The sequence below is a fragment of the Alosa alosa genome, chromosome 16 (genome assembly GCF_017589495.1).
Source record: "Alosa alosa isolate M-15738 ecotype Scorff River chromosome 16, AALO_Geno_1.1, whole genome shotgun sequence".
Classification (NCBI taxonomy): Eukaryota; Metazoa; Chordata; class Actinopteri; order Clupeiformes; family Clupeidae; genus Alosa; species Alosa alosa.
Genome location: NC_063204.1, coordinates 3,270,036 through 3,295,052, shown reverse-complemented (window position 1 = coordinate 3,295,052; position 25,017 = coordinate 3,270,036). Strand labels below are relative to the sequence as shown.

The 25,017-nt window shown below is 44.9% G+C and overlaps 1 protein-coding gene across 2 annotated transcripts in view; it reads left to right on the top strand.

The window, feature by feature from the left end:
• The window catches only part of cntnap2a (contactin associated protein 2a), a 369,048-nt gene that overhangs the window by 184,539 nt on the left and 159,492 nt on the right, over nt 1-25,017 (top strand). For both annotated transcript variants that reach the window (XM_048266216.1, XM_048266215.1), the window contains exons 9-10: nt 10,914-11,063; nt 20,172-20,334. In XM_048266216.1, coding sequence (XP_048122173.1) covers nt 10,914-11,063; nt 20,172-20,334 — 313 coding nt within the window. The remainder of the gene's footprint in view (nt 1-10,913; nt 11,064-20,171; nt 20,335-25,017) is intronic.

Below are 25,017 nucleotides of genomic sequence, written 5' to 3'. Positions count from 1 at the left end.
GCGTCTCCTCAGGTAGGCTCACGACACGCGAATAGACGTCTCCTCAGGTAAGCTCACGACACTCGAATAGACGTCCCTCAGGTAGGCTCACGACACTCGAATAGACGTCTCCTCAGGTAGGCTCACGACACTCGAATAGACGTCTCCTCAGGTAGGCTCACGACACTCGAATAGACGTCTCCTCAGGTAGGCTCACGACACTCGAATAGACGTCTCCTCAGGTAGGCCCACGACACTCGAATAGACGTCTCCTCAGGTAGGCCCATGCTCATTCCGTCCCCCAGATCGCTCACATTTACACAGTCATCACTAGCTACCTCTGATTTCAATGCACACAAACATTCACATATTTACATACAGTACGTACTAGCGAAGCTATGTTACCTTCACCGCCTAGTTTGTCAAGCAACAGAAAGATAACTCTGTACTTCAGATGTAAACAGCATGTCCTACTGCAGGCTTTGCCCTTGAGAAACAGAACTGCAAAGTGCCCACAAAGCCACTTTTTGGTACATTGCACTTTTTTCTTCCAAAATCACCTTCCCACAGAGACCTAATGCCTCATCATCTCTCTCTCTCTCTCTCTCTCTCTCTCTCTCTCTCTCTTTCTTTCTCTCTCTCCCTCTCTCTTGCTCTCTCTTTCTCTCTCTCAGTCCTTCTTTCTCTCTCTCTCTCTTTCTCTCTCTTTCTCTCTCTCCCCCTGCCCCAGTCCTTTCAAATTGTTAACCTGCAGGCTAATTGAGCTCCAGCTGTTTAGAATCCTTCCTGACTTTTAAAGAAAGTAAATTGACTTCACTGCTGTGACCTCTGCCCTGACTCTGTGGAACCAAGGCGGAATTCTTTATAGGAAGCACTCTGTGATCACCTTCACAATGACAATGGGATGGGATATCTAGTGAGGTTGTTATATTCAAATGTACTGGTGAATACATACTGGCATCCTGTATCTAGATGTGAACATTGGGTCAAACCAAAAACGTTATTGATGTTAATGTTTTGCAAAGGGCAGTATTTCACACACCCAATAGTATATATTTTTTCTATCTTTGTGATGAAAATGTATTGTGTAACTAATTTAATGTCACACTTCTCTTTCAAGACTTTTAACTCTTCATACAACACCAACATTCTCGTCTAGAATTAGATTAGAACAATTTCCCTTCTAGTGAACAGATGACATAGATAATTAACTAGAGGGAGAAATGTTACTTTATGTTTGGACTCTCACTCTCCCTCTATCTCTCTCTCGCTCTCCCTCTCTCTCTCTCTCTCTCCCTCTCTCTCTCACTCTACTGCACTCTCTCTCTCTCTCTCTCTCTCTCTCTCTCTCTCTCTAACTGCAGTGTTTTGCTGAATATTTTAGTCAGAAGAATATTAAAGATGTTTATTCATTTGCCAGCACAGCAGGAGCTTTCCATCAAATTGACGGAGGTCCAATGGAACAAAAAAAGATTCTTTTTAGCATATATTTTCTAGCATTCGCCACGTGGCGCACAATCCCATTAGCGTAAACATTCAGCTCATGAAATCATAAACTTCAGCTGCTTTCACGGTGCCCCATGCCTGACTGGGCTGGTTTGGCCCAAGAGGGCGTTTTGGTACTCAGTCACAAATGTGCAATGTTGGCACGGTAACATGTATGTAGACTCCTTACAGTAGTATAGGTATACATACATACAGTCATACAGTCACACACACACACACACACACACACATGCAAACACACACACACACACACACAACCTAACCTGTAGTTAGACTTTCTTTCCTTTAATTCTCTGTGAAAGGTCAGTTAATCGTCAGATTTCAATCATCCAAGCAGAAAGGGAAAGGTGATAAAAAGGCCGAGCTTCTCTCTCTGTGCCCTGGACACACTTCTCCCACTCTCCGTCATAAAGTGCGCCTGCCTGCCCAGGCGTCTCCGTCATAAAGCGCGCCTTCCTGCCCAGGCGTCTCCATGGCATGGGGCCTATGAATAGCCTCCAAATTGCCCCAGCCATTTCAAGGGTAGTTAGTCCGTCACGTTAAGACTCTTTTAAAGCAGTTGTTTCATGCCAGTGTCCATCTTTACGGGGGTCTACCGTGGTCTGCCTGTTCTCTAAACGGCGGCCACTCCCTTAATGGGGTCAGATATCTATTTCCGCACTGGTGGCATTAGAGGTGCCCTTTGGGTATGGCTGAGGATCTTAATCAGCCATCTAAACGAGGCTCCTATTAGCCGCTGGACAGATGAGGACCATAAGAGCAGACCGGTGTAATTGCTACGTCTATTTGGCCTTATTTCACTATTATATTATATCACTAATTATTTTATCATTACCGCACGCATTCACCTGCTCCTTTAGTCCAATGCAGGCTTTAGTCCAGTGCAGGCTCTCGCAAGGGGCCCTGACATTTATCTGGGGGAGCAGTAAATGACCAGGAACCGGAGAAATGGCTGAAGTTAGGACCATTGCGTGGACTTGTGTGGTGTGTGTGTGTGTGTGTGTGTGTGTCTCTCTCTCTCTCTCCTTGTCTACTGTATGCCTGTGTGTGAGAGATAATGTGTATGTGTATCGCTGAGGAAAGAAATAAGCCCTTTTCGTCACTGGTCTTGTCTGCGTGAAGCTCAGGATCTCAGTCCAAATATGGTCTTTGCTCCTCTGAAATGCGATACTGATTCCCATGGACGTAAGCTGCTCTCATAGAGAGCAGAAGGCAGATTAAGCATGATGTCAGTTGAATGCTCACAAGTAGTGAGTGATATCTGCAGCGGGCAGGTATGTGCTTATTATGGCTTTCCTCTCATCTCCCTGCATTGTGCAGCCCAGAGGGGATTAGTGTTGTGTGCTGAATATTGTAAGAGTTGTTAAACATTAAATCTTAATTTTGTGGGAGCTGATAGCATCTACTGATTGCTTCCCTCAGTAATGGATAATTAGTCATAATTAGATGGTGGTACACCAAGGTTGTTGCCATGGAAATGCATCCACTTCTTGTTGCTGTCAAGAGTAAACCTCAACTTTTTGAGATGCTTCTTAACTTGTTAACACACACACACACACACACACACACACATTCATATTCATAATAATAATATTGCAAATAAATCTGCAGACATATTAGCACATTAATATTTTTTGACATGTTAATAGTCTAGCGTTGAATTGGTGTTGTTGACTTGTGATATGGCAGATCCTAAATTAGGGTGATTCCTCTGTGTTCGACCGAAGCTTTTTTTTTTAATAACCCAAATTAATGGTGTTGCAGCCTCCCATCAACCTCCTATCATATCATTACAGCTCTCGCAGTACACACACACACACACACACACACACACATGCAGAGCTGACAGCCTGATGGATGATAGTGATTGAGAGCCTGTGTTTATGCCATTTATAATAAAATAATTGCGGTACCTATCTATCTTTACAAACTTATTTTTTACACCCTCAGCTTTTCTTATGTGTGCGTTTATATTAAACTGGCTTATTCCAGTTCACCGCCCCTATCATGCCTTGAAGGCGCATCAGCTCAGAGGCTAAAGAAAGGGGGAATTGCCTTCTGCATGCACCCTGCTCTCCAGAGCTCTATCACATATTGATCCTGAATGTATAAATGGATGGATCTGTTTGTCTTTTTCCAACTTAAATTTATGAAGGCCCCGGGCGGTTATGAATTTAAGTTGGGTGGGAGTGCTTGCCTCCCAAATATAAGGTTCTCCAAAGTAATTTGAGAGCTCTGTGGCCGATGTGGAATGCAATTTACCAAACCATATAAAAGCGAGACAATATCACATTATAAACATGCAATGACAGGTAGTGATTTTTTTTTTTTTATTGTATTTTATTTTCCTTTTCTTTCCCACAAAGGGCCTCCATTACCTTAACGTCTCTCCTTCTCTTATTGGATTTGGGGCTTGCCCATGAAGGCCCGAGTGTCAGTTTACCTGCAGTCCTTGTTGTGTTCACATACACAATTATTAGTGTTTTAGAAAATGAACACATTTAGTACGTTTTCTAATAAGTATTTTTTGTGAGTTCATTATACTGCTTGAACTCCCATGCCTAACAAATAAAACAGAGTAGCGTAGGATAGATAATAACGCGAGAGTGATCACAGCTGAAATCACTTGCTGTGTTGAACGTGTTCAGTGAAATGAGCTTTGGGAATGGAGAACTCTATATTGCAAGTTAGAAGTGCCACTGCCAAGAGACAGTTAAGACATTGTGCATTAGAATGCACAGCTAAAAATGCAGCACATTTCTGCTCTCGCTCTCTCTCGCTCTCTCGCTCTCTCAGGAGAGTGTTGATGTGTCTGCTTTTTGCACGGCCCTGGAAGGTCTGAGCCACGCACACTGAATTCCATCTGGGAGAATATCTTTGATTGATGTTAGCACAATAACTCACCAAGTTCTTTTTTTGCCCCCGTAATGCCGCTGAATAGTGAGCTGTTTTTTTATTACTCCAAACAGAACATCTTCATTAAGCCACCTGACAATGTGGGAGGAACAGATGCCTCGATTTGAAAGCTCGTCTTTAGTCAAGATAATGCAGACGTTCAAGCATACATGCAGAGCCTTTAAACCCCTCTATATTTCACCATATATTTTAATTGGATGTTTTAGGTTTGATTATTAAAGGTTTGGGGCTGATAGCCAGGAGAAATGGAGTTATTTTACATTGCCAATAATGCGAATGCAGGACTAAAGTTAACATGATTTACCACCGAGCAGCTAGAGAGAGCTAATTGGCTGCTGAGCGAGGATAGTAATACGCTGGACTTAAAAAAAAAAAAAAACAGCTTTAAAATCTTTGTTAAAATGGCCTTTCAACCGCTTTTAACCCCAATTGTTGTACTTCTGTGTGACTTTAAAGTCCACTTTGGTCCTATTTTTTTATCAGTTGATCTTCAAAGACAGCTTCAGAAATCAATTCGATTTTGTGTGCAGTAGGAAAATAGTTACTTCCAAGGCCGCGGTCTGGACCTCTTTGAACCTCTGAAACAGAAGCTGTTTCTCTGGTCACCTCAAAGCAATCAAAGAATGTTTGCATTTTACACCCACTGTTCTGTTAACTTCGGTCCCCATTTTTGTTGAATCATAACTTGTTGACTGTGTTTTGAGAGTATTGCAGTATGTGACGGAGACGTCTCACACTGTCCTTCACCCCTCTGTTACATCACAAACCTGCTTGTTTCGTCTTTACCATATCACCAGCTTGAGTCTGACATAACTGTGTGCAGATATTGATTTGTTTTGATTTGATTTGACTGGGGGAATTTTTATGAAGAGATGTTATGTGTTTAATGTATTATTGAGTTAGTATTGTACAATTCTCACCATTTTAAACTGAACAAGTGTTTCAAGGTTAACATTTCAATTTGTGACAGTTTGTTTTTAAATCCTTTTGACAGCTATGACATGAAAATAAGATGAATATCTGAGGAAATTCTTTGCAACTGCTACCATGTTTGTTGTCATAAAAAAACAACATGTCCTTCTAAAAGCAGGATGTCTTTGTCTGTTTGGAAGAACGGCTGTGACCATGTAGGACAACTGGTCATCACGAAACACCAGGGGTTCATGACCTGCGTAGTGTTGAGTGTCTGAGTCCATCATGGCTGTAAGCACTGCTTGGTCTCTCCTTGGGGCTGAGGAGTGTCAGGTCGGTCCCTGTTTGAATGCAGAGGCTGACGCCCAGCAGGTCTTTCTGTGCTGGTGGACAGAGCAGCCTCTCATCTCTAGCCCCTCCAGCCAAGAAAAAAAGAAACGATTTTAGAAGGGTGTTTGACATGAAGTGTTTCTGTCCGGTGACCCCTTGGCCACCAAAATATAAATATAGATACAGTATCTATCTATATCTAGTAGAGGGCCATGGGGATGAGGGCAGGTTGTATTGCAGGCTGATGGGCCATTTGCTCCAGCAGGGTTGAAAGCTGGGCTCCAGGGAAGATGAGCACTGGCAGCAGTGAGGTCTCGGCTGCGTGATGCTGGCCTTGCACTGCCGCTGTCCGTGGTGCTGGAAATGGGTTTTGGAACACTCTAGAATGCTACAGCTCAGAATTCCACAGTGATTCAGCATACAGTTGGGACATTTTAGATATGTGCTGCTTAACAGAAACTGGGCAACTTTGTGTAACATCAAGCAATGTCTTACTTTTATTATACCACATTTATAAATATTATATATATAGACATATAGACATACAGTATTATTTGTGCAGCATATGCAATATTCCAGACATATTTAACAGAAGCAGAGGGAGCGAGCGGTCACCAAAACCAGGGTCATTTGGGGCAATAAACATTGGACCCAAAACAAGGGTCATTTGGGGCAATAAACATTGGAACCAAAACAAGGGTCATTTGGGGCAATGACCCTGCACCCCGATCACAGCTCCATGGAACTAGACTAGTCGGAATGGCAGTCCATATACCACCTATTTCTCAAACTTGTACCCTCAAACATATGCATTTTCTCAACCGATGACCATGAATGTTTTTTACATTTAGGGGTAGATAAACTACAAGTAAAACTGGATTATTCAACACCATTTATGTGGAGGAAAATACTAAATGAGTAATGTTACATTTCCTATTTGCATTATTATCAATTGCCTTGAATACACAGCAAACCCATACTTCACTGACGTTAGGTTTGCCTTCTCTTAATGGTCACTACTGATGTTCTCTACCAGGCAAGCCTTTAATAGACTACTAAATACATGTCTAGTATGTACAAGACCTTTAATAGACTATCAGATATGACATGTACAACACCTTTAATAGACTATCAGATATGACATGTACAACACCTTTAATAGACTACCACATACATGTCTAGTATGTACAACAGCTTTAAAAGACTACCAAATACATGTCTAGTATGTACAACATCTTTAATAGACTATCAGATATGACATGTACAATACCTTTAATATACTACCAATTACATGTCTAGTATGTACAACACCTTTAATAGGATACCACATACATGTCTAGTATGTACAACACCTTTAATAGACTACCACATACATGTCTAGTATGTACAACACCTTTAATAGACTACCACAGGAAGATGGCAGCATCGTCGACATCCCTTCAAGAGGCCAATGTGGCTCTAGGCTTCTCTATCTATGGTCAAAACACCTACAGTACTCACAGTACTTAAGAACTCACTGTACTGTCTGTACTGCATTACTTCAGAAGAAAATTATAGCTGGCCTACCACAGGATGCTTTTTTCTTGATGGAGAGTAGTCATTAAATCAATGACATCATGGTACCTTCAGAGCACATCGCTGGTTAAGGAAAGAAAACCTTCCTTCCCTCTATTTGTTGAGTCAGTGGCAAGCATTTGCAATAATAGATGTTCCTCTTTGCTCTCAAATGTTCCTTTTCTCAAGGACCTCATCCATTATATTTGTTAGTTCTCCATTCAGCTGAAAAAGTGAGGCGTTTTTCAGACTGGACTACACTCTCTACCACATCAAGACAGGAAATGATTCATAGAAAAGCAGAGGCTTCTTGTTACCGAGCCACTCTGTGTGCTGTGTATGGGAGCAGCCCTTCATTAATCATGAGCTGGTGTCAGCCAGTGCTCCAACGCCGGTTGGAGAAACTGCATTTCAAAACACGAGTCTCCCAGAAAAAGAGCAGTGCAAGCCTGTTTCAATCTTCTAAGCCGTCTACAGTAAACATTGGACATGCAAACACACCATATTGACTAGTGACAAATTGGCAACACATCTCTGCTTTGGATAATTGCCCCAATATCCATAATTGCCCCAATAGCTGTAGCTACTCTTGAAAGGTCATCTTTAGAACGCTCTTTAAAATCATCCAGGGAGAAAAAAAAGAAACTTGTGTGTGTTATGTCGCCCGCTTTCTCCACACGCATCATCACCACCTGGACTAATATTCACCTGTGCAGCGTTCAGAGTCCCCTGGGCACCATTTCCTGCACCCAATTAATAAAGCAGAGATATTTTACTGTCCCCTGTGGTCATTATCAGTGCAATCACACCACAGAGAACAACAACAACAACAAAAACAGCAGCAACAACAACAGCAACAACAACAACACCATGCGTTGAAGAGGAAGGTTTTATTTTGAGAGCAGCCCCATTGATTAACTGGGCGGGGGAATGATTAGTGTTGCAAAGCCGCCGCTGAGTCGCCCGGCGGACGGAACACCTACACGGTGCTAACGGGGGGTTTCATCCTCGGCTAATTAATCAGCATTGGCGGGTAATGACCACCACCTCTCCCACATTGGGAGGCGGAGGCTGGCCCTGGGGGACAGGGGGCGCTTTGCCCTTTCACACGAACAGACTGTAATTACCCTCTCCCTTTGACGAGGCTTTTCTGATGGGTGCGGGCAACTGAGCACAAAGGACACAAACACACATCAGGCATCATTAGCCGGAGTCCTGCTGGCCGCATGCTCTGCACCCTTTAGCAGACAGACACACGTGGAAATGCCAAAGCTATTAACTCCTTTTTATTTTTGATATGTCCGACAAAATGGGGCATATTGCTATTGCATTACTGTTGATGGCATTATTTCAAATGGTTGATCAGGTCAACCTCTCCATAATGTCAGTGAGGATTTTAAAAGTACACACACATCATGGACACTTTGAGCAATTTGATGAATCAGACAAAAAATGCATTGGATTTGGATCACCGAATTAATTCTTGAAAATACCTGTTGAAGGTATGAACCTGTTGCTTTGAGGGATTTATACCCTGTACATCTTGACTCCTGTGAAATCCATTGAGATTCCATGGTTGCCCGACCCCTGTATCATTTGATTCATGGTTCAGATATACGCCCCTGTGACTGGCAGGCCATTTCGCCTGGATCGCCGTCCACTGCTCACAACAGACGTGTCACACAATTGTGCAAGCACATAATGTAGCAGGACACCCTGTATGGCGCTGATGCACAGCAGGCACAAAGAAACGAACAAAGAGGACGCTCTGTGCGGCGCGGGCGTCAGTAATGTCCCAGCAGCCCCTGCTCCCGAAGCCCCCTAGTGTGGGAGGACGCGCGGGCGTCAGTAATGTCCCAGCAGCCCCTGCTCCCGAAGCCCCCTTGTGTGGGAGGAGGCGTCAGTAATATCCCAGCAGGCGTCAGTAATGTCCCAGCAGCCCCTGCTCCCGATGCCCTGTGTGTGGGAGGGGCAGGCGCAGTAATGTCCCAGCAGCCCTGCTCCCGAAGCCCCTAGTGTGTGGGAGGGCCGAGGCGTTAGTAATGTCCCAGCAGCCCCTGCTCCCGAAGCCCCCTAGTGTGGGAGGACGCGCGGGCGTCAGTAATGTCCCAGCAGCCCCTGCTCCCGAAGCCCTGTGTGTGGGAGGACGCGCGGGCGTCAGTAATGTCCCAGCAGCCCCTGCTCCCGAAGCCCCCTAGTGTGGGAGGACGCGCGGGCGTCAGTAATGTCCCAGCAGCCCCTGCTCGAAGCCCCCTGTGTGTGGGAGGGTCCAGTAATGTCCCAGCAGCCCCTGCTCCTGAAGCCCTAGTGTGGGAGGACGCCAAGGGCTGGCCCCCTTAGTGTGGGAGGACGCCGCCAGTAATGTCCCAGCAGCCCCTGCCCCCGGCCTTTCTCCCCCTAGTGTGGGAGGAGGGCGCAGTAATGTCCCAGCAGTCAATGTCCCAGCAGCCCCTGCTCCCGAAGCCCTAGTGTGGGAGGAATAGTGTGGGAGGACGCGCGGGCGTCAGTAATGTCCCAGCAGCCCCTGCTCCCGAAGCCCCCTAGTGTGGGAGGACGCGCGGGCGTCAGTAATGTCCCAGCAGCCCCTGCTCCCGAAGCCCCCTAGTGTGGGAGGACGCGCGGGCGTTAGTAATGTCCCAGCAGCCCCTGCTCCCGAAGCCCTGTGTGTGTGGGAGGGGCATGGCGTTAGTAATGTCCCAGCAGCCCCTGCTCCCGAAGCCCCCTTGTGTGGGAGGACGCGCGGGCGTTAGTAATGTCCCAGCAGCCCCTGCTCCCGATGCCCTGTGTGTGGGAGGACGCGCGGGCGTTAGTAATGTCCCAGCAGCCCCTGCTCCCGATGACCTGTGTGTGGGAGGACGCGCGGGCGTTAGTAATGTCCCAGCAGCCCCTGCTCCCGATGCCCTGTGTGTGGGAGGACGCGCGGGCGTTAGTAATGTCCCAGCAGCCCCTGCTCCCGATGCCCTGTGTGTGGGAGGATGCGCGGGGTCTGTGGCCGCACTCCGTGGCCGGTGATCTCCGCTGCCCACTCCGCTCAGGACACGGCAAGCAGAGCACACGGGATCTGTTCCTGTTTTGTGGTGCGTGACAACCGATCATGGCAGCTTGGTCACCAGAGGTCCTCAGATGGGGGCAGTGTCGAAACGGGGTCACTTCTTTAGAGCCCCAAGCCAGCGGTGGAGTGGACAGCACACGCTAATGGCTTCTTGGCCTTCCTGATTGGATTGGACGAAATAACATGATGGGTGATCCATTGATCGGTACTGTCAAATCAGCAACGCAGCTGAACTGTTCACCTGGACTCAGGGTCTGTCTTTAACGGTGACTGAAACCCCCACAAGTAACACACTGTTCTAGTACCCATCAACCTATTGATCCATTTGATGACAAAATGAGCATGCCTTGGCCGGTCTCTCAGGCGTGCTTATGGTCACACATGGCCAGAGTCATCAGCAGCAATGATTAATAAAAGAATTACTGTATAAATGTTATTTCAATAAACCTGAATGCACTTATAAGACAGCTGCCCATAGATGGATTAAGCCTTGCCCTGGACTGAAAACTGAGAACTGGAGATTTCCACTGAGCTTCAAGTCTAGGACTATGTTTAATCCATATACTGTATAGGAAAAGAGCCCAAATCTGTCCTAATCTGTAAAACACAATGTATAAGAAACATAGTGTATTTTGACTAAGATTGAATAATATGAACTTTACAGGCTCTGCACTCAGTGATGGAGAGTGGCACGACGTCCGGTTTTTGGCCAAAGAGAACTCCGTCATGCTGACCATCGACGGCGACGAGTCGTCGGCCGTGCGCACCAACACCCCAATCCAGATCACCACTGGAGGCTCCTACCACTTCGGAGGTAAGAAACCACGAAGAGATTCTCTGCCGTAACACTCTCCACACCCCAGGATACACAGACCTGCGGGCCGGATACAGTCTGACCTCGGCTGACATGGCCTGCCGTCGGCAAGGCGTTCTCGTCTGATAATGTGCAGGGAGAGACGTCGTTCAGATTTAATTTGCACTTCTTGAAGACGCTACATGAAACGCTGGCAGCCGGAGAGGCAGGAAGTGTCAGGAGAATCCCTGTAGTGTTCTGATCCCCCAAGAAGATCAAGGAAGATGACGAGCTTATTCTCAAACTTAAGTTGGGCTAGAAAGTGGAAGCGGAGACACCAAGAGAGGATGAAGAAGCTTTCATTGTTGGAATGCATGGGTAAAGTTTAAAGAGGAGATTTTTTGAAAGTTAAAAAATGTTCAAAAGATAACAGTATATAACAATACAATTCAGGGTGTATTGAAATGAGATTTCATAAAGCTTTCAAGTTGCTGAGCAAATGGCAGACCAGATATTTGACATCAAAAATATGTTAATTCGGTTTTAATAGCTCAGCTGTTGGACATAGTGAATGTGTACTGTAATATGTTAGAAGCTCCTGGCTACATCAAGCAAGCAGTCAGTCCACTAATGTCTATCAACTCCAAGCTTCAGAAGACAATAGTCAAGCTGCCCGCTTTTAGAATTCGGGCTTTATGATGTCATGGCTTTGGTCATCCTACCCTTTGGTCATCCCACGGTCTCCAGTCTTCTTTCCAGTCACTCTACCATCAGCATGGAGATGATAATGCTGTTGGCATCTCCGGATATGTGCAAAGTGCAACCTATGCCTCCCTCCACTCCACCACACTGCCCGACGTGACTAGCGCTATCCCACAGCCTGCCTGTCCCTGTTGGGGCAGCTGATAGCTTTATCTGCCTCACTTATCTCTGAAAGGCAGCAAATGAGAAAAGAGCTCTGCGGCTGGCAGTGTGGGTCTCCGTGAGTGGCGCCCTGACAGGACATTTACACATGACGACCTATAAAAGCAGATAAAAAAAAGCATTTCATCCTTCACTCTCTCACTCCCTCTCTCACTCCCTCTCTGTTTATCTCTCCGTCTCATTTAGGCGTTCTCTCTCTCTGCTTGTCTCTCTTTATCTCTTTCTTTCTTCCATCTGTCTCATCCACACCCACACACACGCACACGCACACACACACACACACACACACACACACACACACACACGCTTCTCGACTGTCTCCCCTACTTCCTGGACTGCTTGGTTCCACCTGTGCGGATGATGGATGGGCTCAGGAGAAATATCGTAATTGTCAATCAATGCTTCCTCATCCGTCGTTATTATTTCCTGGAAAAGAGGAGATATGCTTGAGCCGTCTAATTTGTTTACCGCTGATTTTTCTCCTCTTCTCTCTCTCTCTCTCCTTGTGGAGAGGAGAGCTCTAGGACACCTTGACTTCACCTTACAGGGTTTTTCTCTCTCCCTCTCTCTCTCTCTCTCTCTCTCTCTCTCTCTCTCTCTCTATGTCCTTGATATCATTGTTCTTCCAGTCTTAAAAACACAACTCATGAGTTGTGCTTAACTTCTCAAAAGTTAATGAGCTGCCACCAAGCACCATGTGTCAAGGACTCGCGGCGACGCGGGCGCCACATCTGAATACCATTTATTATGACCGCCGCTAGCGAAGCTGAATTTTTGGTCAACGATACCCAGGACACCGAACCACCGGGGCACATGAAATTTGGTGGGTATGTAGCCCCACTAGACTTTTACGGAAAAATGTTTGTTTCGTCCCCGGGGGCCACTCCCCGAACCGCAAAAAAGCAGTTTTTCCTAAATAACTACCTGAACCGTGGCACTAAGGATGAAGAATCTTTTATGGTATGTTGGTCTCAAGGGCCCACATCAATCTGGCCCATAATCACTCATTTGTGATTTGCACCCCCTCGGTAAAAAATGAAAATGCAATATTATTTTGCTTTAATCGCCCCTATTTTCAGTTAAGATGTTCAGAACTTCACCAAATTGTATGTGTATGATTGACCTGGCATTCTCTGGGGGTATGCCAAGTTTCGTAGAATTTCATCCATGGGGGGGTCTAAAAAAAATTAGGTTATGTGTACATTTAGTGACTGTACACTCATTGGCCTGTAGATGGCGGTGCAAACATCTACACATGCACACACACACAGGCACCCACATACTATCGGTATTAGAACGGCCGATACATAATTACAAATTCAGTAGGATTAAAAGAAAGCCAAAATAAATATTCATCACCATCATCATGGCTGCATTTCCAGTATTGGCGATAAGTAGTCGTTTGTCCACTAGATGGCGCATCGTTGCAGTGAGACGTAATTTTGTTGGAAGTTAAAGTGGGTTGGAAAAACAATGGACGCTTCCTACAAGGACTGTAGTTTACCGGATGATGGACACATGAAATGTAATTCCCATTTCTTCTTGAAGCCGAAATAAATCTGAGGATGTTTATCGGACATGCTTGGTTTTTACTGCAGGTACGTTAATCTTGTAATATCAATAAGGACCTAGGTAATGTTACCATTAGCGTTGGTTGAGTGATGGAGGCATTTGATTGATTGCATTTGTAGAAAACTATAAATGCGGTTATACCAAGCAAATTGATAGCAGCACTGTTTGTATCTTTCGACTGTCATTTATTGCACGTGCTACAAAATCATTCTGTGCAATGGAAGATTTACCAACGTTACACCGGTCTGATACAGTTTGCCTATACATGCGTGAGACTGAGGCGCCTGTTTATTTTGTTTTTAAGTGCGTGCATGGTGTGAGAGGGGAATCGATGTGCTTTGATTACAGCTTGGTAGTTGTAGTCTTGTGAAATTAAAAAGCACGTGTGTGTGAAGTATCCAAACAATGACACCTTCATTTCATTATGGCTGCTTTAGCAACACACCTTAAGCTACTGTGTAGTGGATCCCATTTAGAAGTGGCTACTTCATTCGCTTTCCTTGACTCATGGAGCTGCGTGAATGTTATTACAACTTTTCGCCACGATATGACAGTTTAAGTCCGCTTGATACTGTAAGGCGTAAGCCATTGGTTTCCAAAGGAGATTTTATTTGTGTCGCCAGCATAGCCTATTGACAATTTATGTTGTAAATAGGCCTACCTTATAATCCTACCTGTAGCTTAGGGAAGCTAACAGCTTTCTATTAGGATCTAGTTTGTTAGTTACCGTTTTGTCATAACTCCCTGATGCATTTTTGCATTTAGAATAGCCAGAGCGTGTATATCTCAATCGGAAAATTAAACAATATCGGGTGCCTATGGACTAGGCTGGGTGAACCCAGCCTGATCTGCCCGCTATTTATTTTTTGATTTCTTAAAAGATTGAGCTTGGTCTGATGAAAGCCAGACTAGCCATGGACCTCAGTTACACAATGCAAGGGAACATGAATCAGCCTATATTTGCACGAACAATAACGGACAAAAGCTCTTCAACTTTGGCCAGTTAAAATGTGTATGAACAGTCTAGCGACGCATTTCATCAAGGCCCATATGGACATGTCAGTTATTTGCACCACTGGTTAGATGTAAAACAGCATTTTGTTTCAGACTAGGCTACTGTTACTTAATTTGTGCATTAACAATAACGTTTCAGACTACTGTTACTTAATTTGTGGATTGACAATAAAGTATTACATGAACTAAAGATGACTAAAATCTTATGTAGAAGAAGAAACATCCATCCATCCAAAAATGACCTTTTTTTTTGATAGCTGTTGAAACGGCATGGAACTGACAGAGATGTTTTTGTTTATAAATACATAAAAATAAATAAATAAATAACATTATGCTGATACCTTTTGCTTTTCCCAAATACAATGTAGCCTACAGGTGTAAGTGACCTTTCATCAATCAGTTGCAATGGATGAACTGTGATGAACTGCCCTAGTTGTTTAGAGATTTTAAAGGTTTTATAACAATGCTACATCTTCTTTGGCTATTCTACAATCTATTCACCTTTTCAGCACCAGTAGGCTACTTTCTGTGCAGCCGCACACACACACACTCAGGCATGCCAAACAAGCATACACAAAAGTTTCAAGAGTGGGGGATGGAGTAAAATATGGAGACAAATTGAAGTGTGATTTATTTTCGCGGAACGGATGTACAGGTCTGAGCGGCGGTCATATTTTGTACCGCTATGCGGTACATCTAGTTCATTATGGATTCACTAAAAACTGAGCGCCGGTGTTGGCAGCGGTGGTGTCACGTCACGTGCCCATGCCTCACGCATGCAGGTGTGCCATGCTCTGGGTAGCGTTAACGAGCCGGCGTGATTTCCGGGATAGAGGTTAGTAACGCAGGGAGATATGGGCCAAAGCACATTGGATTTAATGAGAGGCCTAATCAGCCAGTCGGAGAACGGGCCCACTCATGTGTTCTTGACGGGAAGGTCACCGGCACAAATCAGCGGAGCAGATTGGCCCGTGGGTGTCAGCCAATGACAAGGGGCTTTTTCATTACATCTGTTCACTAGCCTCCTCCAGCTGCCGGTCCTCTCCGTGATGTCGAGGCGCCCCTCTCAGCACCGGCTTCCTCTCTCATTTGGTGCAAAGCGGAGCTCGGTGCATCCTCGATGCAATGTTAGTGTGCAACGTTGCAATTTAGATGCTATATATAAACATTGAGCGAGGCAAGGAAAGCAATTTAACTTGAGGCAGTTTCACTTGAAATCCCATTAACGCCAAATTAAGCAACATTGCAATACGTGTTTATCTTGTTGAAAGGGTTTAGCTGAAACCTTAGAGTGTGTAACAAAACGAACAGGGGATTTGAAAAAGTGCTGTAAAAGGTGAGCGTAATTACATTATACACATCACTGCTAATTTGACCAGAGCTTGTAAAACATAGCTAAACATGCTGCCATTGTGTAATTGTGCGTAATATTAAAAGGCAAAATAGGCTGTGTTAGCGGTGCTACAGTAAAGCCCAACCCAAATGAGCTGTTTTAGAATAGCAATGTTATGTTTTCACAACATCTGGGTAATAAGTTATCAGAGCCCACGCTGTGATAGAAGACCTCAGATTTACCTTCCTACTGAGTCATTTCTCATGAAGGACAGTCATGTTTTGCCATGTTGATTGGGAGGGAAGCCAACACATGATGTTTATGTATGATGACCATGGTTGCTATATTAAGAAGGGTGCAGGAGTATAGTGGGTGTCTGTGTGCTAAAGATAAGGAGCCTGTCACTCATGGCTGTGTGCTCCTGTGTTTGAGTGTTAGTGTGCGCCTGTGAATATGAGACTCTTCTGTGTGTGTGTGTGTGTGTGTGTGTGTGTGCTTGTGTCCATTACAGCAGCAGTCATATCATCTATCGTCCCTTTGTGCTATATGTCTTTCACACCACTCCTGGCATTGCATTTCCTCTCAGTTTTGTGTGTGTGTGTGTGTGTGTGTGTGTGTAGGTCAGATTTGTCAGTGTGACTGATATGTGTCCTACCCAACATGTCCTAGTTCCCTTCCTCCCAAGGTCATATTCGTGCCGATGAGACAGAGTGGAGGTGGCTCAGTGTACACAAACAGCCCCCCCTCCACCCACGCTATCGGCACGCTGTCAGTCACAGCGCTGACTCTAATTAATGGCCTGACGGCATCACCATGGCCATGATGCTTGTCCAAATGTTTTGGAGGAGGTTTGGAAAAAAGCTTGTTTATCAGTGGGCTTGTTTGTTTATCAGTGGGCTTGTTTGTTTATCAGTGGGCTTGTTTGTTTTTGTTCTTTCTTGTTGAGGTTTATTTCTCTATAATCGGTATCTAACAAGATCATAAATAGCAGAGCTCAGTATTGATGACAGGGGTGACGATTCATCATCACTTTTTAAATGTCAAATGTCTTTTTAGGTTAGTCTGATAAATTGGCTGAATTTTGGTGAATTTGGCAAACAACACTGGCATTACAGCAGCCACGTTTAATTGACCTCTTATGTAGTGAGATGCTCATTTGCCAGTATAAATATTTTATGTTAAACAGACAGTTCATAAACAGGGTAAGTCCCCAGAGAACAGAGGCGTGTGTGTGAGGGGGGGGGGAGTGCATGTGTTCTCTGTGTGTGTGTGTGTGTGCGTGTGTGTGCGTGTGTGTGTGTGTCTCTGTGTGTTTGTGTGTGTGTGTTGGGGGCAGTGCATATGTGTCTGTGTGTGTGTTTGTTTGTTTGTGTTTGTGTGTGTGTGGGTGTGGGTGTGGGTGTGGGTGTGTGTGGGTGTGTGTGTCTTAATTGTGGAGCTATTTACCAGGAGCTTGATCTCTTTAAACTCTGTGTTGTCCTCCCTTAAGGTGGCCCCTAATAACACTGTGTAGTGAAGAGGAGAGGATTGCTTCTGCTGTTCTGCAAATCAGCCCCCACCCCACCCTACCCACCCCCAACCCTGTCCCAGCCCTCCTCTCATCCACTACAAGCATCTTCATTAGACATGCTTTGTTCTTCCCCTGGATCTTAGATCCACGGATCCCCCTAATGCATTCCCTCCCAACCATTCCCCACTCTCAACGCATTACCAGCTGCCGCTGAACCATGTTTCATATCCAGTGGGTGCACTATAATGGAGAAAACCATCAGAGATCAGGGGATTGGGGTGAGGGGAGTACAATTGTCTGTGTGTGTGTGTGTGTGTGTGTGTGTGTGTGTGTGTGTGTGTGTGTGTGTGTGTGTGGGTGTGGGTCGGAAAGGAAAGTTAGAGTGAGAGGAGATCTCATCTGTTTAGTGCTCTGTTGCTTAGTCACAGGCTGCCGGACCCAAAAACTGCTGTTTTTCAGAGAGCGGTTTTGTATTTCTTTTTTGATGGATTTCTGGGGTGAAATGTAATGGATGATTGATGAAAGACAGTTACTGGTTTTCCAAGAGATGGAGAAACTATAAACAAGAGTATAGCAAAACAGTAAGTGCTTTTTGCACTCACACTTCTGATCAAACAGAAAATGAATGAAAAACCTTATCATGTTCTATGAAAACCATCTTGGTTTGAAAATGCTAAAATATTTCATCAATCAGGCTTCCAAAACTGTGTAAACTTGTGCAATCTCCGATGTGTCTTAAAAGCAATGCCAACAGAACTTGCACGCATTGAGGGCCTGTTTATTGACGGTAATAAAAGTTTTACAAGCCAAATCTCCCGATAGAATTCCAGACATTCCATCCTCGGTTCATGAATATTGCATCGGGCACACAGGTATCCATTAATCTAACAACAGTTCTGCACCTCTCCCGGTAGGATCATCTGTGGCCTGGAGGAGACCAAAGAAAAACAACTCAGAGGAGAAAGTTGGCCGCGGTGGCGGACACGTCCTGGGCTTGAGTCCATCTGTCACGGCGTCGCATGTTCTGATGTCGGAAGAGTTGCATAGCTCAATTAATTAAGAAGACGGATAGCGACAAAAGCACTTTCCCGTGAGCTGCACCCAGACGCGGCGAGCGAAAAGCTGTCGGCTGTCTCTCCTTATTGATCACCGTTGGCTGTGAAGCCCTCCCAGGTGCAGGCCCTCAGCCTGGCAGCCTTTCAGCTCCTAGCACAGGTCCGGCAGATGCTGGCTTATTTTTGGGGGGGTGCACAATATGTGCCATCAGAGTTCCTTCCAATGGGACTCTCTGATCTCTCTTGTCCTCCTTCTCTCTCTCTCTTTTCTTCTCTCTCTCCTTCCTCCTGTGTCTGTGTCTCTGTAGTTATCTGTCTCATTCTCTCACTCTCTGTCTCTCTCTCTCTTTCTTTATCTCTCTAGCTGACTGACAACTATACCCCCGTCTCTCTATACCTCTCTCTAACTCTCTTGTCTTTCTCTCTCTAGCTGCCTGACTTAACTCTACCTCCCTCTCTCTCTCTCTCATTCAATTCAATTCAATTCAAGTGAGCTTTATTAGCATGACAACTATTTTTGCATTGCCAAAGCAGAACATTTAGACACATTTACATAGAGAATTCTTTGAATACAGTACATGGCAAACAGATATGAATCCAAGATTAACAAACAAACTGGTGAATGTGCATGTGTCTTTCTCTTTATCTCTCTCTCAGTCTCTCTCTCTTTCTCTTTCTCTCAGTCTCTGTCTTTTTCTCTCTCTGTCTCTCTCTCTTTCTCTTTCTGTCAGTCTCTCTCTTTTTTCTCTCTCTCAGTCTCTCTCTCTTTCTCTCTCTCAGTCTCTCTCTCTCTCTTTCTCTCAGTCTCTCTCTCTTTCTCTTTCTCTCAGTCTCTCTCTTTTTCTCTCTCTCAGTCTCTCTTTCTCTTTCTCTCAGTCTCTCTCTCTTTTTCTCTCTCTCAGTCTCTCTCTCTTTCTCTTTCTCTGTCTCTCTCTTTCTTTCTTCGTCTCCCTCTCGCCTCCTTGGCGGGAGGCGGTTCCTGGCGACTGTCAGGAGGGCAGGTGTGTGGCGGAGGAGACAGATGGTCCAGCAAACTTGCGGAACTTTCCACACTCCGCCCCTTCTTTTCCTTCCTCGTGCGCGGATCCTTTTCCCGGAGACGGATTCAGTGAGGGCGCAAATAGATGGGATTTCTCCAGATGCTCCTGCCTGCTTATTAATGTCCAGAGGGTTGGAGCGCTACCCCACAGAGTTTTGTGTTGAAGGCCTGGCGGCAAGCTGCGCGCGAGGATGTTTTGTTTACCCTGGAGTAAGCATGTTGAGCCCGCTGGATTTACACTCTCTGCAGGGCTTAGATTCTTCATATCCTGTCTGGCACAGAGAGCCCCTTGCCAGTGGAACATACCCACATGGGTAAATATCTCTAATGAACCGTGCACAGATGTGCTTCCGTGCAACACAATATCACACAAAAACACCCCCCCCCTTTCTCTTTCTCTCTTGTCCAGAAACCCGTGGCCATGCTCTACATGCGTGCTCTCTGTGTGTGTTACTAGGGGTTGGTTGATAAAAGCACACCAGTGAAATTTGGCGAAAGTCGAAGCTATTCCATCAAAACCTTCAGATCATTATCCTCAGTTCCACAATGCTGTGATATGGAGCTGGAGATCGATGCCAAGCGGTGAAATTGAGCCTATAGATCTCCCTTGCAGCGAGCACAGCCATATCAGATGCATTTTTTCTAACGACTGTTTCCTGTTTCTTGTCTCTGTGTCTGGCAGGCTACTTCCAGCGCACCGACGTGTCCCCTACTCAGCGGGCCTTCCAGGGCTGCATGCAGCTGATCCACGTGGATGACCAGCTGGCTGACCTGCACGCCGTGGAGCAGGGCAGGACGGGAACGTTCGAGAACGTCAGCCTGGACATGTGCGCCATCATCGACAGGTATCATAGAGCTTTCGTTTTTTCTTGTCAGAATTAAAAAAGAACCCCTTTGGGTGTGCAGTTTGATGGACAGTTTTTGTTTTGACATATTTTAATTAATATTTTAATTAATATTTTAATTAGCAGCCCATTCCACAGATCAAAGTCAAAGTCAAAGTCTGCTTTATTGTCAATTTCTTCACATGCCCAGACATACAAAGAGATCGAAATTACGTTTCTCACTATATATATTGAAGACAAGACATATTTTACCAATTTAAGTCCACAGACAAACATAACATTCAAGTAAACAATAAAAAGTAAATAAGAAGGCACATACAATGAAGAAATAAGAGCAGCAAAATTGGGTTGAAATTGTGCAATTGTGCATAGACAGTCAATATAATAGTGCAAAGTCAGGTCAATAAATGGCTGAGGTAGTTCTGTTTGACCTAAGTAAGCAAGTGGCATAGTGGTGCAAGAAAGAGCAGCAGAAGTGTTGTGTTTTCAGGACAACAGGACAACAACAACAAGTTGCAAATTGTGCAAAGTGTGCAAGTATACAAGTGGAGTAGTGCAAGTGGAGTAGTGCAAGGCAGCCATTGTGGGTCCAAAGTCCAGGATGTTATGTAGCTGAGGGTGGAGGGGGGAGAGAGTTCAGCATCCTAACAGCCTGGTGTATGAAGCTCTTGGTGAGTCTGGTGGTGCGGGAGCGCAGGCTTCTGTACCTCTTCCCAGAGGGCAGTAGATCAAACAAATTGTGAGCGGGGTGACTTGCATCACTTACAATTGTGGTCACCTTGCGGGTGAGGTGGGTGGTGTAAATGTCCTTCAGGGAGGGGAGTGAAGCACCAATAATCCTTCCAGCTGTGTTCACTATGCGCTGCAGGGCTTTTTTTTTTTTTTGAACAAGCACCATTTTTGGTGTGCCTACATGTACACCTGGATTTTATTTTGTGTTTGTGTGTATGCCTTGTGTTGCATTAGCTTTCACAAAATTATGCTTCTTCAGAGTGGGATTGATATTATGGGATGTAGAGACCTCACTGCCTCCCACTGTTGCTGCTGTCGTCCATATCAACAAAGGAGAGGCCTTGTAGGGAGGTGGGCACTGGGCAGCTTTTGTGGTGATCACATGGAGCATCTGGTTGGAGTAATACCAGTAAAACTTGTGCCAAACAGGCAGAATTACAGTACTCATCCTGTGTGTCCTCACTGAGGCCCTCTCTATCTCTCCCTCTTTCTTTCTCTTCCTCTCTTTCTCTCTCTCTTTCTCTCTCTCTCTCTCTCTCACACACACACACACACACACACACACACACACACACTGTCTCTATCTCATGCTCTTTCTCATACACACTCTTTCTCTCTCACTATCTCTCCCTCTCTTTCTCTCTCTTTCTCTCTCTCACTCACACACACACACACACTGTCTCTATCTCATGCTTTCACACACACACACTCTCTCCCTCCCCTCCACAGTGCTGATGCTCAGATATGTGCTAAATCCATTTGGCACACACAACACCCCAACTCATTTGAATAGGCAATATCATCGCTGCATATATTCAATTCATAATCAGAGAACAAGGCGTGCTCATTGTTCTTATCTGCAGATCGATTAGCTATGCGCTGGTTGTGCTTGTGTGTGTCTGTCTGTGATGATGCGCTGTTTAAATGGCACACAGGCACGATCAGTTGCTTTGAATGCTAGAAATACTGAAAGACTGAAATAGTTCAAATCTCTAGCCTCATCTGAATGATTACAGATTTCAGAGGACACAGCTATGCTGGAACTGTAGAACTAGACTAAAACTAGACCTGTCACATGTGTGGCACTCTGACATGTATTTTCATGAAAATTCTCCACTAGAATTAAATTAAGGCACAAATCATAATACATGAGATCCTCTAAACGCATGCCTATAATAGTTCTATGCAAGTTGTTAGATATTACACACATTATTTGTGCAACAGAGTGAAGCACCTGAAAAGTATTTTGGACATGTTGCCATCGTGAGAGTCCAAGGCACATGGAGGAGCATTCAGCAGTCAAGTCCGTGTTGTCCCCCCTGGCACAGCCCACACTCCACATGGCCTGCACGTTGACGCTACGCTGCTCTCTGTTCTGGGAACCCAGTCTGCATTCTCAGGTTCCAATTCAGAATTCTGATCGATGATCTTTTCTCCTTCCGCCCTCTTCCTCATCTCTCATTCTGTGTTCTCATGCCCTCTTCCTCATCTCTCATTCTGTGTTCTCATGCATCCTCTTCCTCATCTCTCATTCTGTGTTCTCATGCATCCATGGAAACAATGTGCAAGAACATGTGCTTATGTAAATAGAAAAGGTTGAGTTTTGGGTTTTGCATGTTTTTGAACTGAACAAAGGAATTTTTTACTTTTGACAGTTACTAGCCTCATAGCCAGATGGTCCTCAGATTGATAGAACACAGTTAAAAGGAGGGCTGTTTGTCCTCATAAATTTAATATTGTTATGCTTACCTGACCACAGGAGAAATGAGTTCTTGAAGACGGATCTTTAATAGCTCAGGAGACCTGGATGTGCTTTTATTACTGTGTCATAGGTATCAGTTAAATCACATATATTTCTTCTTAACTTCCTAAACGTAAGACCTTTCCTTTACCCCCACAGAGGAAGTTTGGTCCATAGAATTCTCAGAAGCCTTCTCAGAATATTTAAACCCACTTTTAGTTTAATTTCATGTTGTTGTCCCGGAGAAATGTAGAGGGAGATTTTTTTCTCTATGGATGGATGCTGGTTTTATAGTAGGTGTGTACGGTTGTTTCCACCTAATACATTTTTAGAGACGTACCATTATGAAATGATGAGAAAAAATACTCGGCTTGTATGTCAAGGCAAAGCAATAGTTAAGCAACAGCTGGCATTTAATAATGACTAATCAGATAATCTCTTAAGTAATTCAATATCTACCTGACCTCCTCCTAGTTCAATTAAATCCTTCATTAGTTGATAGTATAATTCCATTGTTGTAATTTGCAATCATCAAGGCACATCTGCAGGCTAGTTCAGAGCAGCCACTTTGATTTGCGTCAGCGTGTTAAATAACTTCTGATGAGACTTTAGATGTGGAAATAGCTGGTCCCTAGATAGAAACATCCATTTGATACTGAAAATATCCTAATGGTCTCTGATCATCGCACTTGTTTGTGTTGTGCAATGTGAAGACATGCCCGCGTGAGACATTCTCGTTAGGACAATAGACATTTGCGTTGATGAGTCACAGAATATGCAATGTGCCATTTTGCTGCACTTCATTTTATGCTAACTGCAGGTCTTTGTTTTAGTCTTGTCTACTTCTTTTCCTGTTTGGTCTGAAAGGGAGATCTCTTTCCATCCTGCTGTTATTCAGTGAAATGGTGTGTCTCCGATTGGATTGTTCTGAGAGTGCAGCTATTTCTGTCCTTAATTCACAATGGTTCCGTTACTGTAATTAAGGTGAGGCGAGGATTCTAGAATTTCCCTCTGCCCGTCGCTGATATTCTAATGATGTTCCCTCTGGAGTTCCGAGGTCCTCATTACAGAGCGCTGGAAGGAGAATGCTCAGTCACTGTTGTATCGATTTTGTGTTAGCATTCATCATGTTGATGTTGTAATCCAGCTCGTTCATTCGATGTGTCTGGGTGTACAACACAATATGTGTAAAGAATAGGGCCTGCCTCAGCTCTCCCGAGGCTTGAACTTAGCTGTGCCCTGCATCCCTCCCTGAGCCCATCAGCACCCATCAGCCCTCACTAAAGCTCAGCTTTCTAATACACCTCTTGCACATTGGCTGCCCTTTAGCTCCTGTTAGAAGACCTGCCATTTTCCGGCACGTCACTCTCAGCTGTTTTTTAATGTGCATTAGAAGTGGGCTGAAACTGGATTTCTCTTAATCTGACGTTTCATGAATAAGCGTGATGTGAGGCATGACACGACAACCAACCGTAAGATTTAAGAGAGCCATCATGCCCATCTCCCAGGAAACACAGGTTATACGGTGTCATCTCTTTGCAAGAGATAATCAGCTGCTGGCTTTCTAAGCCATTACGGCCCTTTTTTTTTTTTTTTTTTTAATTTTGTTTTCTTTCTTTCTTTCTTTCTTTCCTTCTTTCTTTTTTTTTTTTTCTTTTTTCCTTCTTTCTTTCTTTCTTTCCTTCTTTCTTTCTTTCTTTCCTTCTTTCTTTCATTCTTTTTGTCTCATTGTCCGTAATAGCTGCATTATATAACTGTCACTTCCTGTTACCAAAGCAAGGCCCTGCGGTGTAAACAGGGAGAAGAGACGAGGCCGTGGTCTCGGGTCCCTCGCTCTCAATCATACATTTCCTTCCGCTCCTCTCACTCTGCTCTGAATGCAGAGGCTGCTGTCGCCCCTTGCCCTCTCCTCCTCCATATGAATGCCATGCTAATTTTAGCATTTCTCCCTTAGCTCGGCCGAGACGGGCTGGATTGCCCTGGCCTGTCAGTCGAGCTCCAGCGCGCTTACAGACTCTGGATCGGGCGCTCCGGTGTGTGCTCCCCGACGCTGTGCTGTTTGGGTTCATGGATACGGCTGGAAAATGTCTGGAAGCACGGGGGGGGGGGGTGGGGTGGGGGGTTGTAAAGTAGGAGCCTTTGGTCCAGACCATTAGTCTTAAACAGAACGTTTCGTCTTCCAACAGTCGTGGTTGGTGAATGTTGCCTTA